Source organism: Bremia lactucae, linkage group LG7 (genome assembly GCF_004359215.1).
Source record: "Bremia lactucae strain SF5 linkage group LG7, whole genome shotgun sequence".
NCBI lineage: Eukaryota > Oomycota > Peronosporomycetes > Peronosporales > Peronosporaceae > Bremia > Bremia lactucae.
In genome coordinates, this window is record NC_090616.1 from 1,287,068 (window position 1) to 1,304,672 (window position 17,605).

The following is a 17,605-nucleotide window of genomic DNA, read 5'->3' on the forward strand; positions in this document are numbered from 1 at the left end:
TATCTCTATAGATATCATTTAATATGTATTGCGAGCGTATCTTTATAGATACCTCGCGTAACGGATGACGCTAGCCGTCATCACGGATGACGCTGGGCGTCATCCCTCCTAATGTGAATGCACCCATGTGCATCACATCCACAAGGGTTGGTCACAAATGTGCACCACACCCGAGTGTTGGGTCTAATTACTATTATTTAGTAATTGACCATCCCCTAAAGTACACCTAATGTACTTAACGGGGACTGTGTAACATAAGGGCAACTTTAGCCCGTTACAAATTGCCATATGGAATGATCACAGCCTTTATCTGTCAATGAATGACCGACTGTTAAATTATATGGAACAGTAGATAAGTATCTATGAGGGCGGTTTAACAAGAGAAAAAAGATCGAGATGAGCGATTGTAATGACACGCACTTTGACACTGCATCGGCAATTACATGTGTAACTTCTTGAAAAACCAAAAGGTTCTTCTATTGATGCTGCTCAAATACAGGTCAGACTAAAGTGATTGAAGTATCGAGCTTTGCTCAACAAATAATACTTGATTATTAAGTCTCAAGTCCAAAAAGGATATTTGTAAAAGCAGGAAAGACATGTGACTAAAATATCTCCAACTGTCGTGCTCCCATTTCATTATGCATTATTATACCGACAGTTTTTCAGAGATTCATGAAGTAAATGCAATTCTTTGATATCTTCGAGCTATTTAAAAATTAGTGCCGTCTAGTGCTGAATGGAGAAGCATAATGGCTATTACTAACGAAATGGGCGGTTGACACGTTCGTTCCCAATTAGTTTAAAGTTGCCTGACATTTTATAAATACTATCTCGTTTTTATGGTGTCTAATGCTGTGCTATTTACGCATAATCCGCGCCATCGAGTCGTCACTTTCTGTCTTAACTCCTAAGCTCCACAAACTATCTTCGTTTTTTTTTAAAAGGCTACCTAGTTGTCAATGATCAATTAAAGTTCATAGTCACATAACTCGATGGAAATTAAAGTCGCCGCCACGGAGCGAGACTCTTCGATACTGTCAAGCATCATCTCCTTCACGCATATTTCTTTTGCTTCAAGAAGACAGCAGACACAAGTTTGCATTCCCCATAGCTTTGATGAACGCTTTCGTGATACATCAACCGTCATTTTCTTGACAAGTCGACAATTCTTGCACACAACTTTTCGGCAAATATGACATTGGGCGCCTACATTACGCACAAAATAGCTCAAACTTTTGTCGCAGACTTCACAGCGCGTGCACCGTGGAAACAGGCCGCGGTGCTGACGAGTTTGGCATCGTCGTGCTGGGATTCGCATTTGTTTGTTCTTGACTAACCATGTGAGCTTTCGAATGTAGGCATAATCGATGATGCCAATCGCACTTAAAAGGGCATCCGCGGTCAGTCCTTCGGTCAGTCGACCGAGGTTTCGGTTGCGCGAAGGTACACTACTGCGACAGTAGAGTTCCACTAGGTTCGCATCGCGTTGCCGGAAGATGTAGCACGTACTGACTTCATCTCGCACCACACCTAAATGTGAGAGATCGGGCGCGACCCCCGGTAGAGTGACCGAGTGGCTTAAGAAGTAGCCAACGACGTCACCGTGTGCGTCACGCGTTAGACCCGTGGCCTCGATGATTAAGTAATCACGCCGCTGTAAAATGCCCGACAAGACCAAAGGCACGTCGTTGGTATACCACTTGAGACCGAGAAAACGAAAAGGATCTTCGAGACTCGGTCCTTTAATGGTCGCAAGGAGGCGTCCGTCGTGAATTTTTTCAAAAATATGGGAACTTCGCCATCGCCACGCCTCCTCGGTAGTCGCTAGGGAGCCAAACATGCAATCGTTGAGGCTACCATCAAGAGTACCATGAAGAACCATTGGCGACTTTTGTCTTGACGGCAATGTATCCGTTACAAAGACAGAATGGCCTGATGCCACACAAGATGTTCTACCAAAAAAAGAAGCCGTCGATCTGGGAGACACCATTTCAGATTTTCGGGGATAAATATTGCTTTTAGAATCTGATCGTTGGCAATACACATCTAGACCTTGTCGCGATCGCACGAATCGCCAGTCAGAAGGTAGGAAACGCGACCCGACTTGAAGAAATGCTTCATTTGCATGAATCGTTTCTCGCACGATTGTCTCTGCCTCCCGAATCAAAGCAGCTTCGTGGAATGTCGAGAGCTTTACAGAGGAAAGCGTTTCTTTTGGATGGGTATACTTTGCCATGCTGTGGCTGTCTAATTTTGTTGTGATAGTATCGAACTTGACTAAATGAGCTTTTTAACGAAGGCATGATACTAAAATGATCTTTCCTTCGCCTTGAGCAGATGCTTTACTTGCTCTTTTAAAGACCTGGTTTTTTTTCATATGACTTTTATCTGTCTCATAGCACTCGATAATATATCAAGCTACCACAGAAGGATCATATGCAGATGCTTTGAGCGGAAGTTTCTCAGTGTCATGTGCTCCGTAAGTATGGGCGCGTATCAACTTCTGTCTGGGTGCTTATATCTAGGTGAGCGTGGGGCATTCTATTATGCTACTAGCTTGCAGAAAAATGTCGGGTAAAACTTATATTATTTTATGCGCTCACCATATGCTTTGAAGAAGTTTCCAACAAAAATTAATCCGTATATACCATAAGGCAAGGCAGAACTTCTAATACGAATTTTAAGATTTGTCTGTCGTCAACGAAACTAATAGTAACTTGGATCGCAGCCGTCAGTTGCGGTTATAGAGGAAGCATAGACATTAATACTTATTTATTTTAATTGATTTACATAAAAGTCCTCAAGCGAGTGAAGATCTTTTGAAAATCGAAAAAATACGCTTGGAGTTTTTTTAATCTTCCCATCCACGAACTGCATTCCTACAATGAATGTGACAAGCTTCGGTGCCGTGTGTAGCGGCGTATGATGCTAATGTCATTTAGTTAGATTCATATGGTACGAACGCAGACATTCTTCTTCCGACCTCTGAAAACCATTAAAATGCGTCCCAAAATGAATTTCAAGCCAATTATTATGATTGAGGGTCCGCCAAGCCGAATTTTCTACACTTAAAAAATATCACCATGAAGCCTAAAAATTGATCGAGCATTCCGAGAATTAATAAATTCATATATTCATATGCTGATTTCATAGACACTAGCCAATTTCGATGACGTCGTCATCGTCTAAAATGAGGGCTGCTCCATTGCGACTTAATGCGTCATCGTTCATGACAGGCTTGGAGCAATCCTCGCCATCCGAATCCATGAGTTCGATAAATTCGCTAGCACTTTCCACTCCTGTTTCCGGACTCACATTGTCAATCGTTGTCGCCGAAGAGACAAAAGTAGTTGCGACTGCATCGTTTACATGAATTCCAGCAGCTGCTTCCTCTGTAGCTGCCAGTTCTTTGCTTGTTCGACTAGGAATCAAAGACAAACCTTTCTCTTTTAAAATCTCGTTACGCAGCCACGTATCATCGTGCAATGCGACATCTCCTGGCAGTTTGCTGAGTTTAAGCCACTTCAAAGTCTCCACCAAACTCATCGCACTCACAATATCCGTCAGCTGCGAGTTGACCTCAATCGCTAAAGTAGCCCCACACTCATCCGCTTTTCGTTTCAATTCGTGACAGCCCTTAATCCCTCGTCTTAAAATAAGCACGTGTCTATCCATTAACTTCATGCTAGCGCGCTCGTGTCGACTTGAATGTGCTTGTGCCTCAGTTTGTTGAAATGCCAAAAGTTGCTGCTGTTGTTCCGCCTTACGTCGCATAAGCATGTCGAACCGTTCTTTATATGTCAACTTTTCCTGATCTTGCAGGGTCTGAAGATGCGAAGGCAAATTTCGACCACCATTACGAGCTGCAGTGGGTGTACTGCCGACGCTACGAGGTGCAAAAGGTTTCGCTGGAATTGCACTTCCAGGTGGTACAAAAGTTATTGAAGGTATAAGGCCTGGCGCAGGCACGGGAATTCCAGGTATTCGCTGCATAAATAAATGTGAAGCAGCTGGCAATTCGGATGGGGGGACGGCTCCGGCAGTTGCCATGGTTTGCTTACAATAATTGCATTCAATCGACACTGGCACGGGCACATTTGTTAACTTCGTCGGGTAGATTTCATTTGATGCACGGCACTTCTCGCAATACTTCATCAGCAGTCCCTGGCGGTTCATGTGAAGCACTCCTTTGCGACGAAGTCCACGCACGGCCTTGAAATAGTCATTTGTCTCTAAAATTTCTCGTTGCTCGGCAGGAGTACACTGCTGATCTAAATCCTCTTCAAACATTGTTTCTTGCTCAAACCAATCAATGATACATCCTTTATCAGCTTGTCTACTAGCTGCAGACGTATGACCATTTGCACTAGGTAAGTCATACAGAGGAGTAGCTCGTTCTCGCATCGCCTCTAAGATACTCTTGAGCACATCATCTTCTTGAGGAATCGCCTGGACAGCACGCTTCCCATCGTTTGCAACCTTGCCTTGAGCATGTAGCAGCGATTTATAAAAGTCCTCGATACTAAAATATGTTTGAAGTTCTGATGTCATAAACTTTCTCTCGGTTGTTTTCTCATCAACAATTCGCTTTGCCACGCCCTCTTTGCGGATTTGCAAGTCGTACACCTTCTTTTCCATTGTGCCCATCGTGACAAATCGATACACAAATACTGGCTTTGTTTGCCCAAAGCGATATGATCGACACATTGACTGCGAATCATTGCATGGATTCCAGCAAACATCAAACATAATTATCCGATTACCCGCGCAAAGATTGATTCCCTCGCCCCCGGCCTTTGTTGAAATCATAATAAGGTCGACATCTTCTTCTAAATCGTTAAATTCCGCAATCTTCCGAAATCGATCCTGTTGATTGGTGCTACCGTCGATTCGCAAGAAATTAAGACGTGTCGCGTGACGGCGTTGATGCTTATTATGCTTCGTAATCATAATTCCTATTGTGTCGAGCGTAGGAATACTTTGAGAAAATATAATGACGCGATCGCCAACGTCCTGACATGCTAAAAGAAGTTCCATGAGAATCATCATCTTGCCACTGGCTTCAAGCTGATGTGGCACATATTTATTCATAAATCTTTGAGCAAACTTCAAGCGATGCCCCCCTGTAGTTCGCTCTAGATAATTAGATGCATTTGGCAGATTAACCTTAGCTGTCTCGCATTTATCTTCGTCGTCATTATTATCATCCTTGTTGAGTAATAAACTGCGGCATCGTAAAATAGTTCTGGACGTTTGAGTTCTAGGAGCCGACACGTCTTCATACGGATCAAAGTCATTCCCACCATCCTCAACGCCAAAAATATCCGTTATCCCCCGCCGAGCTTTGCTTGTTCCGTTGCGTTCATCGTCCTCCAAGCGCTTGTATGCCTCGCAGATTACATCAGGATGGTTCGAAATTGCCAGCGCGGTATGATAGCCGCCAAGAATATCCAGCTTGTCTGAACTTCCGCGCGTAGGGACTCCATGCTCGAGAAAATCACGGTAAAGCTGGGCTTGAGCGTCAGTTAGTTTGCACATTAGGACATACTCCTTCTTAGGCGGTAGCTGTCGAAATAGAAACTGCTGATCTCGACGCAGTACCAACGACTTTAATTCTTGAGTCAAAGCATACGCACGACGTCGAGCAAGCCTCAAGTCAGCATCGGAACTATCGATGCATTGCGCATTTTTGATAGGAGCTACAAACCGATTCTTGAATTCGTCCAGTGAGCCTAGATAATCCGGGCGTGCGAAGTTAACCATCGTCCAGTATTCTTCCAAGTGATTCTGTAGAGGATAGCCCGTTAAAATAATGCGTCGCGTTGTTTTCACATGAGCGAGTGCCTTCACCAACTTTGACTTGTGGTTACGAACGCGATGGCCTTCATCTAACACAATCAGATCTGGACCTGGGTCACACAAACACTTGTACGCCTGTTTTATTAAATGTGCGTACTTTTGGTTACCCGCAGCTATCTTTTCGGCACCACTTGACTGTAGCACAAGAAGACGATAAAGCTCATAGCCAGTGATTAAGACTCCCCCACATTTGTACCATTTCTTCACGACATGAACACGGTCACTCATTTTTTTTTCACGACTTGACTCTAATGTAAAGAGTCCAAGACGTCGCGCTTCCTTTTTGCCCAGCCACTTGACCACTTCAGCCTCCCAATTACGAACACAAATTGTAGGAGCTAGAATCAATACATGGCGATGTCGGTTTGTCAATGCCCCATTCTCATCCAGTGTCTTTTTCGTCAAAAATGCTTGCATCGTCGTGATTACCTGCAGGGTTTTTCCTAGACCCATAAAGTCGGCCAAGACACAGCCAAAGCCTTGCGGTTCTACTGCAACGTGGCTCCAAAGAAACCGGGCGCCGACAATCTGATGAGGCTTGAGCTTGTCAACAATATCCCTGTACACAAAGATTGGGGCATCGTCCGTGCCTTCTTCGCCTGCCGGCAACGCACCATCGGTACTCCGTGGATTTAATATCAACGTCTTCTCTTTCTCATTCGATACGGCGAGTTGGTCCTCGGAAAGATTCGAAAAGCTTCCTAAAATAGCATCGATTCTCCTCGCGCGCTTCGCTTCAGCCTCACGGGCTTTCCGGGTATTGTCCTCCAAATCGGCGTCGTCCATTACATCTGCGATCTTGCGACGACGATTCCATCCTTTTAAGCGCTCGTGCACTTTGCCCTTACGTTTCGTGCCCCCTTTTTTCATTTCGTCATCATTTTGACGAGTAATTCGTTGTGGCTTGAAAAACGAACGAATGGAAGCATCCTCGACGACTTGTTGAACGTCGTCGCATGCGTTGTCGTCGCTCCACTCCTCAACATCCTCATCTGAAGCGTCAGGCTTCCATTCGGTATCTTCCTCCTCGCTTCTCCTGTGTGCGGAATGCGCAATTTGCTCGTCGTCTGTGAGAATCTCGATCTCGTCGGCTGACGACATTAGCGCGCGCGGAATTGACTTTGTTTACCGCAAGGGAAATGTGACCAGCACTCTGACAGCATACTAAGATTAAGTCATACGTCATTGCTTGCAATTTATTTCACTCTAGACTTTCGGACCAATGGAAACGCACATGTTCGACAATCAAAAAGAGGCAACTACGGACTAGAGGACAAATTCATAGAGAACACCTTGTGAAGGTGGGTTACTCTTGCCTAGTTCGATTTTGTGCGACGACGAGCCGTGTTGCTTTTCTACTGGTTCGGGAGTCACTACTTTGATCACGTCACGAGAGACTTCGGTTGCTGCTAAAGTAGTTTCGCTATCCTTCGTGATCTCATTGTCATCGCCAACGTATATATGTAAGCCAGCGTCTCGCTTGTCACTCGTCGATTTTTTTGCGCCTGTTGCATCATTCCAGCTCATGGCTGACGATGTCCCGTCCACTCCAGCCTTCGTTGTCGTAAATGCCTCGTTTGATGCCAATGCACGCCCGTTGCGCTCTTGAGTAAGCATGAGTTGGCGATAAGATGCCTGAACGTGAGCTTGTTGTCGACAACGCTCTTCCAGCGTTCTTAAACGTTGCTGGATGATACGAGGATCCATTATATCCTCCTGAAGTGGCCAATCACTTGGATCTTCGCTGACAGTGTTCATCTTGTTCATAAACAGCACCTGTGGCTGGTAGTAATCCTGCTCGAGCTGTCGCTGGCATTCCTCGGTTCCAGCAACTACTCGTTGTCCTCTTGTCTCCCCATCATTCGTGGGTGAACCGCCTGGCTTTGTCCCGGAATCCAGCAACGACCACTGTTTCCTTGAAGTTGCATGCAACTGCCCCATCTGCTGTCTTTGTTGCACTCGAAGTCGAAAGATTGCAGCAAGTTTCTCGCGCATTGAACTTCCCACCTCGTCTCGTTGAAGTGGCCATTGCTTTGCAGAATTGATTCCAATGGCTTGCTTCGAACGTACTCGTTGTGGGATTAAACAGTTGGTTGTTTTTGCTTCAGCTCGAGTCGCTCGTTTTCGCTTCCATCCACCTCGACTAGCACTTTCTAGTCGTCGCTGACTTGTTTCTGTTTGAAATTCTACTGGGGCGCTATGGTCGTCTCCTTTTTCATTTAATACTTCCGACATTGTCGCGATCTTAACATCGAGTACCAAATCTGCAGTCTTACTATCCTTCTTTCGCTCACTGTCTTCATCCGTCGTCTCCACTTCGACTTGAACGCGCCTCGGTGTTCTTTCGGCAAGCGTCGGCGTCTCGGCCTCTTGCGTGTAGTTACAACAATTCTCTTCAGCTTGATGTACGACAAGCTGAGTGTCATTTTCTGCCGCGATTTTCTCACGATGTCCAGTCCCACTTGTTAGAGCTGGTGACATGGCTAAACGTTTCCTCGGCGTATCCTTCACGATTGCGAAGCCACATTCACGCTGAGCACCAATTTCTTTATTCGTAGCAAACAACGACGTCATGCCATTCCAGCTCGCATCTTTCGTTACAACACCCTGACAATGGCTGCCGTGTGCAGCCACCACCTCAATCCCCACCCAAGCGTCATACCTTGCGTTCCAGCCAATGTAATGCACCAAAAGTAGTTTCGTGGCCGGATCCAAGTCCAGAATTCTGGCCTCTGCATACTGCTCTGCACGATAACGCACGTCCACCAGCAGTTGATAGCCATAAAGCGTTGCTCCGCACAATTTCAATCTCTTGCAACCCTTTTTGATCTTCTTTCGCTGTCGACTTTTCTTTGTTTTGACCCGTCCGCGTTCCGTCTGCTTTGGCAATGTCTTTAACGCTCGAGTGGGCACTAGTGGACTCAAGGCATCAGGGACTACTTCGTCGGTGATTAAACTAGCGCGTACAGCAGCGTGTCTCGTTGGGGTCATTAATGTGAGGAATGGCAACACCTTGTTTTCTTGTTTCTCCACCAAAGGCTCCGATGGTATCGTAGAGCGCAATAGGTTCTGTGGCACGTACATGACTTTGAGGACTTTAGAAGTTAAAAAAAATATTGCCAAGTCAATCCACAATACTTCGTCACTCAATTTGAATTGCCTGTGCTGAAGGCTAAGTGGACATTTACGAATGTCTTCAAAGAGCGCGGAGATCTTCCTGAAAGAGAGGTTGGTGGTCCACACAACTTCAACATGCAAATCTTCGAGCAAGTGCGACCAAACCCTTCCATCTTGGAGATGCATAATTTGTTGGCGTCGGATGTGCATGACTCCAGCCAGCATACGTGGTGATATCTCTGCCGTAGTTTCTGCCAAGGATGCTACATTTTTTTCAGCGCAGAGAAGTAAGAGTCTCCTTTTGATTTTGAAGGATTTAGGAGTAGCAACGCTGACCTTATCTTCTTCGACGTTGGTTTACTACTGGAAAAAGACTAATCTAGATACAGATGCCGACAATATACAGTCTACAAAATAGTCAAAGGCCATTGCATAATAAGAACACACCGACATGGTCCCATGTCATGTAACCGTTTTAACAGACCGAATGTAAGAAAAAAATATTGATTCCACCCGAACTATTGCCGAAAACGGTCGTCTCTGATTGAACAAAAAAAACCTAACAAAGCTCCTAAAACTTAAGACTACCAGAACATCACGAATTCGAGTTATGAAAAATCCAAAGAGAACAATAAATACAAGTTCCAATGGAAAAAATACAAACGACCATGGCATCCCGTTATATAAGTATTATTTATTACAAGAGGAATTACAATTATTATTTCCTAGAAGAGGACAAAACAAAAAAAAACACTTAAATTTTGAACTGCCAGAAGTTCGCGGAAATCGCTTGAGGGTGTCACAATTCGAGTTATGACAAATCCATTGTAAACAACAAATACAAATTCGTGTGGGAAAAATACAAAGGACCTGGTGTCTCGTTTTATAAGTATTATTTCCTACAAGAGGAATTACAATTATTATTTCCTAGAAGAGGATATAAACAAAGAAATACACAAATTTTATCTTTATTAATTTTGACTTAAATAGTTCCAATTATACAAAATTTGGTATTATGGATGCAATAAGGCATTAGCTCTATTAATTGGTTTATTTAAGTCTTAATCAACCCCGCCAATCGTTACTAGACACGATTGTGCGGTGCGCAAGTAGGCGCCATACTTAGTTGGATATTAATGTAATAAGTTCAGTAGATCGTTACGTAGGAACTAAATATATTAATACAGTTTTTCTTTTCCCTAATTCTAATCCTTTAAATAACCTTTCCTAGCTAAAGACCCTTAGCTACTTAGAATTCTTCCTCTGTGCTCTTGTGTAGTGAAGTTTCGAGGCGCCCAAGGTATTTTACCGTATCCGTCCGCTGAAGGCTGTAATCAGCGTAAGAATAACTTGTACTGATTAGTACTAGGGAAAGGTGCCTCGTTACAATAATAGCAGCAAAGCTTAAGCAACACTGCAGTTGTAGCTCGACTGGGGTCCGCTTCCCAGTAAAAAGTCGTGGTGACTCGAAGAATTTGTACCCGACAGATTAGGACGATCAAAGGCACGTCTAAACGAGTGGCCTTTGGATCAATTCCTATTAAAGAGGACGGACCTTCGAACGTTTTTAGGCACTGGTCCGAGATGGCGTGGGTGTTCGAAACCGTCAAAGACAAAATTGCGGAGGCATCCTCATTTAAGGTGCTCCGGCAAATTTTAAATCTGCCAAGGAGATAGTAAACTCCCGGAGATGTCGTGGGATCTGTTCCTTGCTGAATTACAGGAAGGAAAGATCCAAGAAGTAGTCACACCATTTTCAGAAGAGAACTTGGTGGACTATTGCTCGTCGTCCACAATGGACGAGAGCGTCCTAGAAACGGACAAAAAGTAACGGTTTACTGCTCAAGGGTGGGATGCTTTGAGAGACAATCCGTTCTTTGAGGTTCTATGGAAACATCGCGATGTGTTCCCAGAAGAAGTGCCGATCCGCCTACCAGCAGATAGGGGTATCGAGCACATAATTGACCTCGGACCTGGCACCAAGTAATGTGTGACCAGTCAATGGCTGTTGCCAAAATAACAAGTCGATTACATCGATCAGGTCTTCGGCAAGCGATCCATGGCGGGGCATGTACGTTGCTCTTGCCAACTTTCGAGTGCACCGAACCATTTCTGGTTTATATGGATCACGCATCACTGCGGACCCCTCACTCACCGCACCTCTTCCCTAGAATGGCAGATGGCTCACACTCTTCTCTGAATTTATTTTCAAAGATGAATATAAGCCAGGAAAGACGACTGTCTTGGCTGACGCTTTATCGCGCAGGCTTCAAAGTAAGACACCAGGAAAGTGTGTCTACTGCTAAACACAATTTAGCCGTCAACGTTGGCAGCCACGAAGGCATACCACGTGACGAGCTCGTTCGCCTCCGGAATAAAGCATAGCTACAACCAGGACGAACATTGTCGCCTAAATCTACACCGTCCAGCATTGCGCCATTGAAGCCGCTACCGATTCCAACCAGCTGTTTGAAGTCAGTAAGTCTGGACTTCATGTTTGGCATGCCGCCCGATCATAAGGGTCGGACGGGGCTCGTCGTCTTTGTAGACAGACTGAGCTAAATGGTGTTTTTTGCACCATGTGAAACATCGATCACTGGCAAGGAGGCACCTCTCTTGTTCCTGGATAATTTTACCGACTACACGAGATGCCCGAGTCCATAGTATCGGACTGGAATCCACGTTTTACGTCTGGTTTTTGGCGACATGTGTTCGAGCTGCTAGGTAGCAAGCTCCACATGTCGACNCACCAGCAGTTGATAGCCATAAAGCGTTGCTCCGCACAATTTCAATCTCTTGCAACCCTTTTTGATCTTCTTTCGCTGTCGACTTTTCTTTGTTTTGACCCGTCCGCGTTCCGTCTGCTTTGGCAATGTCTTTAACGCTCGAGTGGGCACTAGTGGACTCAAGGCATCAGGGACTACTTCGTCGGTGATTAAACTAGCGCGTACAGCAGCGTGTCTCGTTGGGGTCATTAATGTGAGGAATGGCAACACCTTGTTTTCTTGTTTCTCCACCAAAGGCTCCGATGGTATCGTAGAGCGCAATAGGTTCTGTGGCACGTACATGACTTTGAGGACTTTAGAAGTTAAAAAAAATATTGCCAAGTCAATCCACAATACTTCGTCACTCAATTTGAATTGCCTGTGCTGAAGGCTAAGTGGACATTTACGAATGTCTTCAAAGAGCGCGGAGATCTTCCTGAAAGAGAGGTTGGTGGTCCACACAACTTCAACATGCAAATCTTCGAGCAAGTGCGACCAAACCCTTCCATCTTGGAGATGCATAATTTGTTGGCGTCGGATGTGCATGACTCCAGCCAGCATACGTGGTGATATCTCTGCCGTAGTTTCTGCCAAGGATGCTACATTTTTTTCAGCGCAGAGAAGTAAGAGTCTCCTTTTGATTTTGAAGGATTTAGGAGTAGCAACGCTGACTTTATCTCTCCTTCTATCCTTTCAGCCGATTTTGCTAATTTGGAAAAAGAACTAAAAGCTCTTGAATATGCGGGTGCTGACATGATACATATAGATGTTATAAATATATTCTAAAGCTGCATCACCTTGTTGATAATAAGATCCACGCCCGTTCAATAGGTCCGTATAGTCTTGTAATCCGTTTTCAACAGAGCGCATTTTGCTAATTTCAAAATGTTGATATGGACCCGAACTATTGCCGTACCATGCGTCGTTTGTGATGTTAACAATCAAATCACCTTTTACAATATTCTCGTAAACCTTAATTCTACCAGCAACATCATCAGATTTCGACGTTGGTTTACTCCTGGCCCAAAGAGTACTGTAGATACACATTCTGCCAATTTTCAGTCTACAAAATCGTCGATGGCACTTTCCGAATGTAAGAAAAAAATATCGATTCCTTCGGATCTCGTTGATCTCGAAAACGGTTTTCTCTAATTGGACAATTCTAAAAAAAACTCCTTAAATTTTGAACTGCCAGAAGTTCGCGGAAATCGCTTGAGGGTGTCACAATTCGAGTTATGACAAATCCATTGTAAACAACAAATACAAATTCGTGTGGGAAAAATACAAAGGACCTGGTGTCTCGTTTTATAAGTATTATTTCCTACAAGAGGAATTACAATTATTATTTCCTAGAAGAGGATATAAACAAAGAAATACACAAATTTTATCTTTATTAATTTTGACTTAAATAGTTCCAATTATACAAAATTTGGTATTATGGATGCAATAAGGCATTAGCTCTATTAATTGGTTTATTTAAGTCTTAATCAACCCCGCCAATCGTTACTAGACACGATTGTGCGGTGCGCAAGTAGGCGCCATACTTAGTTGGATATTAATGTAATAAGTTCAGTAGATCGTTACGTAGGAACTAAATATATTAATACAGTTTTTCTTTTCCCTAATTCTAATCCTTTAAATAACCTTTCCTAGCTAAAGACCCTTAGCTACTTAGAATTCTTCCTCTGTGCTCTTGTGTAGTGAAGTTTCGAGGCGCCCAAGGTATTTTACCGTATCCGTCCGCTGAAGGCTGTAATCAGCGTAAGAATAACTTGTACTGATTAGTACTAGGGAAAGGTGCCTCGTTACAATAATAGCAGCAAAGCTTAAGCAACACTGCAGTTGTAGCTCGACTGGGGTCCGCTTCCCAGTAAAAAGTCGTGGTGACTCGAAGAATTTGTACCCGACAGATTAGGACGATCAAAGGCACGTCTAAACGAGTGGCCTTTGGATCAATTCCTATTAAAGAGGACGGACCTTCGAACGTTTTTAGGCACTGGTCCGAGATGGCGTGGGTGTTCGAAACCGTCAAAGACAAAATTGCGGAGGCATCCTCATTTAAGGTGCTCCGGCAAATTTTAAATCTGCCAAGGAGATAGTAAACTCCCGGAGATGTCGTGGGATCTGTTCCTTGCTGAATTACAGGAAGGAAAGATCCAAGAAGTAGTCACACCATTTTCAGAAGAGAACTTGGTGGACTATTGCTCGTCGTCCACAATGGACGAGAGCGTCCTAGAAACGGACAAAAAGTAACGGTTTACTGCTCAAGGGTGGGATGCTTTGAGAGACAATCCGTTCTTTGAGGTTCTATGGAAACATCGCGATGTGTTCCCAGAAGAAGTGCCGATCCGCCTACCAGCAGATAGGGGTATCGAGCACATAATTGACCTCGGACCTGGCACCAAGTAATGTGTGACCAGTCAATGGCTGTTGCCAAAATAACAAGTCGATTACATCGATCAGGTCTTCGGCAAGCGATCCATGGCGGGGCATGTACGTTGCTCTTGCCAACTTTCGAGTGCACCGAACCATTTCTGGTTTATATGGATCACGCATCACTGCGGACCCCTCACTCACCGCACCTCTTCCCTAGAATGGCAGATGGCTCACACTCTTCTCTGAATTTATTTTCAAAGATGAATATAAGCCAGGAAAGACGACTGTCTTGGCTGACGCTTTATCGCGCAGGCTTCAAAGTAAGACACCAGGAAAGTGTGTCTACTGCTAAACACAATTTAGCCGTCAACGTTGGCAGCCACGAAGGCATACCACGTGACGAGCTCGTTCGCCTCCGGAATAAAGCATAGCTACAACCAGGACGAACATTGTCGCCTAAATCTACACCGTCCAGCATTGCGCCATTGAAGCCGCTACCGATTCCAACCAGCTGTTTGAAGTCAGTAAGTCTGGACTTCATGTTTGGCATGCCGCCCGATCATAAGGGTCGGACGGGGCTCGTCGTCTTTGTAGACAGACTGAGCTAAATGGTGTTTTTTGCACCATGTGAAACATCGATCACTGGCAAGGAGGCACCTCTCTTGTTCCTGGATAATTTTACCGACTACACGAGATGCCCGAGTCCATAGTATCGGACTGGAATCCACGTTTTACGTCTGGTTTTTGGCGACATGTGTTCGAGCTGCTAGGTAGCAAGCTCCACATGTCGACGGCAGATCATCCCCAGACCGATGGCCAAACAGGCGGGCCAATCGGGTCGTGGCGGATGTCTCACGCACTATAGCAACTCCCATAGAATGGAGCAAGCAATTGCCCTTTGTGGAGTTCGCTATAAAACAGTGTCCACGCCAGTACGGGTGAGACACCTTTATATTAACGGACTGCGCCATCCTCGGACCCCAGTCTCGTTTGTGCGCAGCCCAAGTCTTAGTGAGAAAGGACCCCTCACTATGCTCGGTGCGAAAGAGTGGTTAATATAACTACGTCCTATGACCGATCTCTTGGCGGTATCATAGTCGAGTTTGATGCTAGAAGTGTGAGCGAGGCTCAACGCTTTGTGGATGAGCGATCAGCCATCACACGAAAAGTTCGTGACGCGATGGCAAGCGCACATAACAAACAAAATGAATATGCTGCCCGAAATGGCCGCAAAATCAATATACGTTTTAGTGTTGGAGCTGCACTGCTACTCTACCTAAAAATGCCGTTTCCGCACTACCTGGAGGTACTATGAAGCCATTGCCGCGTTGCATTGGGCCATTTTGTAACGCGGTGTATCGTTACATGAAATTAACACTTAAAGGTTGTTAATAAATATATTATCTAAAACGTAGATAATATTTGGAGGATATTTCTTTAAATAGTAATGTTCAGAAATCTTATCCATAAATAGGTATAGGCCATTAAATCTATTTAATTCGCAGACTAATCAAATGTAGATGCAAACAAAAGAGAGAGACAGATAAGATAAGATAAGATTTCAGTTGCATGTATAGTACTAGTTTATAATTAAGTTAGAGTTAACAGATAGAAAGAAGATATACTTAATTATATTAATACAGTTTTTATTTTACCCTCTTTAAGCTAGTTACCTCAAAGAAAAGTCTTCCTCTGCACGTACGAGTGTACGTGAAATAACGCAAGGCACCACTCGCAACTGAAGCAGCGCGAAGTGGACTTGTACTAAAGCAGTACAAGTCGTAGTGCCCCGTTCCAAGATGATACTACGGCAGACGAAATGTCTGCCGCAAGAGACAATAATTCGTCGTTCATGGCTGCATGCCGCAGCTAAAGTTTCCGCACTATTCGCTGACCGCATGGACACGTTAACCATGCGACAGAATTGAAATAGATGGTTCTGAACAATCAACATCGTTTTCAATTAAGTGATCTTATAGTGACCAATATATTCAATGACAGTCATTGTGATTATCGTTTTTGAGGGAGGGGTGATGTAACGGTGTGTTTCATTACATAGTATTAACACTTAAAAGCTGTTAATAAAAATGTTATAAAAGGTAGAAAAATATTTGGAGAATATACTTCACGCAGTAAAGCTTATCCATTTGTAGATATAGGCCATTATATCTACTTGCTCCGCGGTCCAGTCAGCACTGGACGCGCGCAAAGAAAGAGACAGATAAGACTTTGTCTCGTGTTTTGTATTAGCATAAAATTAAGTTAGTATTAAATAGATAGAAACAGAAAAACTTAATTATATTAAATACAGTTTACTTTTATCCCTTTTTAAAGCAAGTGTTTTAAAAGGAGTCTTCCTCTGCACGTACAAGTGTACGTGAAGTGACGTGTGGTACCACTTGCACTGAATCAGTGCAAAGTGGACTTAAAATTAAACAGTACAAGTCGGCAGTGTCCAGTTACAGCACTAGTCTAAAAAGCTACGGGGGTGATCTCACCCAGCAGCAACAAATACATTTTGAGTCAAAGAGCTCCTTGTGACGCAGAAGATTTGCGCCATGTAGATTTCAAAAAGAGTGACCTTTGTTTCGGTCTTGTCCAAGAGGACAAACTTTGAAACAACTTACAAGCTGATGCCTTTACTATCGTCGGCCGTGGTAATTGTAACGGGGTGTATCGTTACATGAAATTAACACTTAAAGGTTATTAATTAATATATTTTCTAAAAGGTAGATAATATTTGGAGGATATTACTTTATATAGTAATGTTCAGAATTCTTATCCATAAATAGGTATAGGCCATTATATCTATTTATTCCGCAGACTAATCAGCTGCAGGAGTAATCAAAGAGAGTTACAGATAAGATAGAGATAAGAATTCATTTACATGTTTAGTATTAAATTATAATTAAGTTAGCATCTACAGAGATAGAACAAGAGACACTTAATTATATTTAATACACTTTTCATTTTACCCTCTTAAGTCTAGTTGTCTTTAGAGAAGTCTTCCTCTGCACGTACAGTGTACGTCACCTAACGTAAGGCACCACTCGCAACTGAAGCAGTGTGAAGTGGACTTGTACTGAAACAGTACAAGTCGTAGTGCCCCGTTACACCTGGTAGCACTTTGTAGTCCGTCCAAGGACCACATTTCCCACATCTAACATGGACATGTTAGATGATAGTGGGAATACGCATCACGTTTCCCCTGAAAGCTACTCCTTTCTAAGTGATATAGAAAGGAGTGCGGTTGAACGAATGAGTTCGACCGTAGGAAACGATGCAATCCTGGCATTACTGTCCAACTTAGACAGAGATGCCCTCCATTCAACCGTCGCCAAGTTCATACAACATGAACTTGACGAGATGAAGGAAAAAGTAGCCTTGCTGAATCAGCAAGGCTCTCAACAGGCGGAACTGTTGAGATTACAACAGGTACAGACCCCTGTACCTGGGATGACGCAAACGCGTCGTCCCGAAACTCT

General features: G+C 43.9%; 3 protein-coding genes across 3 annotated transcripts; all 3 read right to left on the bottom strand.

The window, feature by feature from the left end:
* Positions 1–970: 970 nt before the first annotated feature.
* CCR75_009420 (uncharacterized protein) lies at positions 971–2,239 on the bottom strand (the record flags this gene model as incomplete). The annotated part of the gene is made up of 1 exon (XM_067967459.1): positions 971–2,239. One exon carries the CDS (start codon positions 2,237–2,239, stop codon positions 971–973), a length of 1,269 nt encoding a protein of 422 aa, XP_067815999.1.
* A 920-nt stretch (positions 2,240–3,159) lies between these two features.
* On the bottom strand, positions 3,160–6,963 carry CCR75_009419 (uncharacterized protein; the record flags this gene model as incomplete). Its single annotated transcript, XM_067967458.1, has 1 exon — positions 3,160–6,963. The coding sequence occupies one exon, from the start codon at positions 6,961–6,963 to the stop codon at positions 3,160–3,162; it is 3,804 nt and encodes a 1,267-aa protein (XP_067815945.1).
* Positions 6,964–7,128: 165 nt separating this feature from the next.
* CCR75_009418 (uncharacterized protein) lies at positions 7,129–8,946 on the bottom strand (the record flags this gene model as incomplete). Its single annotated transcript, XM_067967457.1, has 1 exon — positions 7,129–8,946. One exon carries the CDS (start codon positions 8,944–8,946, stop codon positions 7,129–7,131), a length of 1,818 nt encoding a protein of 605 aa, XP_067815989.1.
* Positions 8,947–17,605: the final 8,659 nt, after the last annotated feature.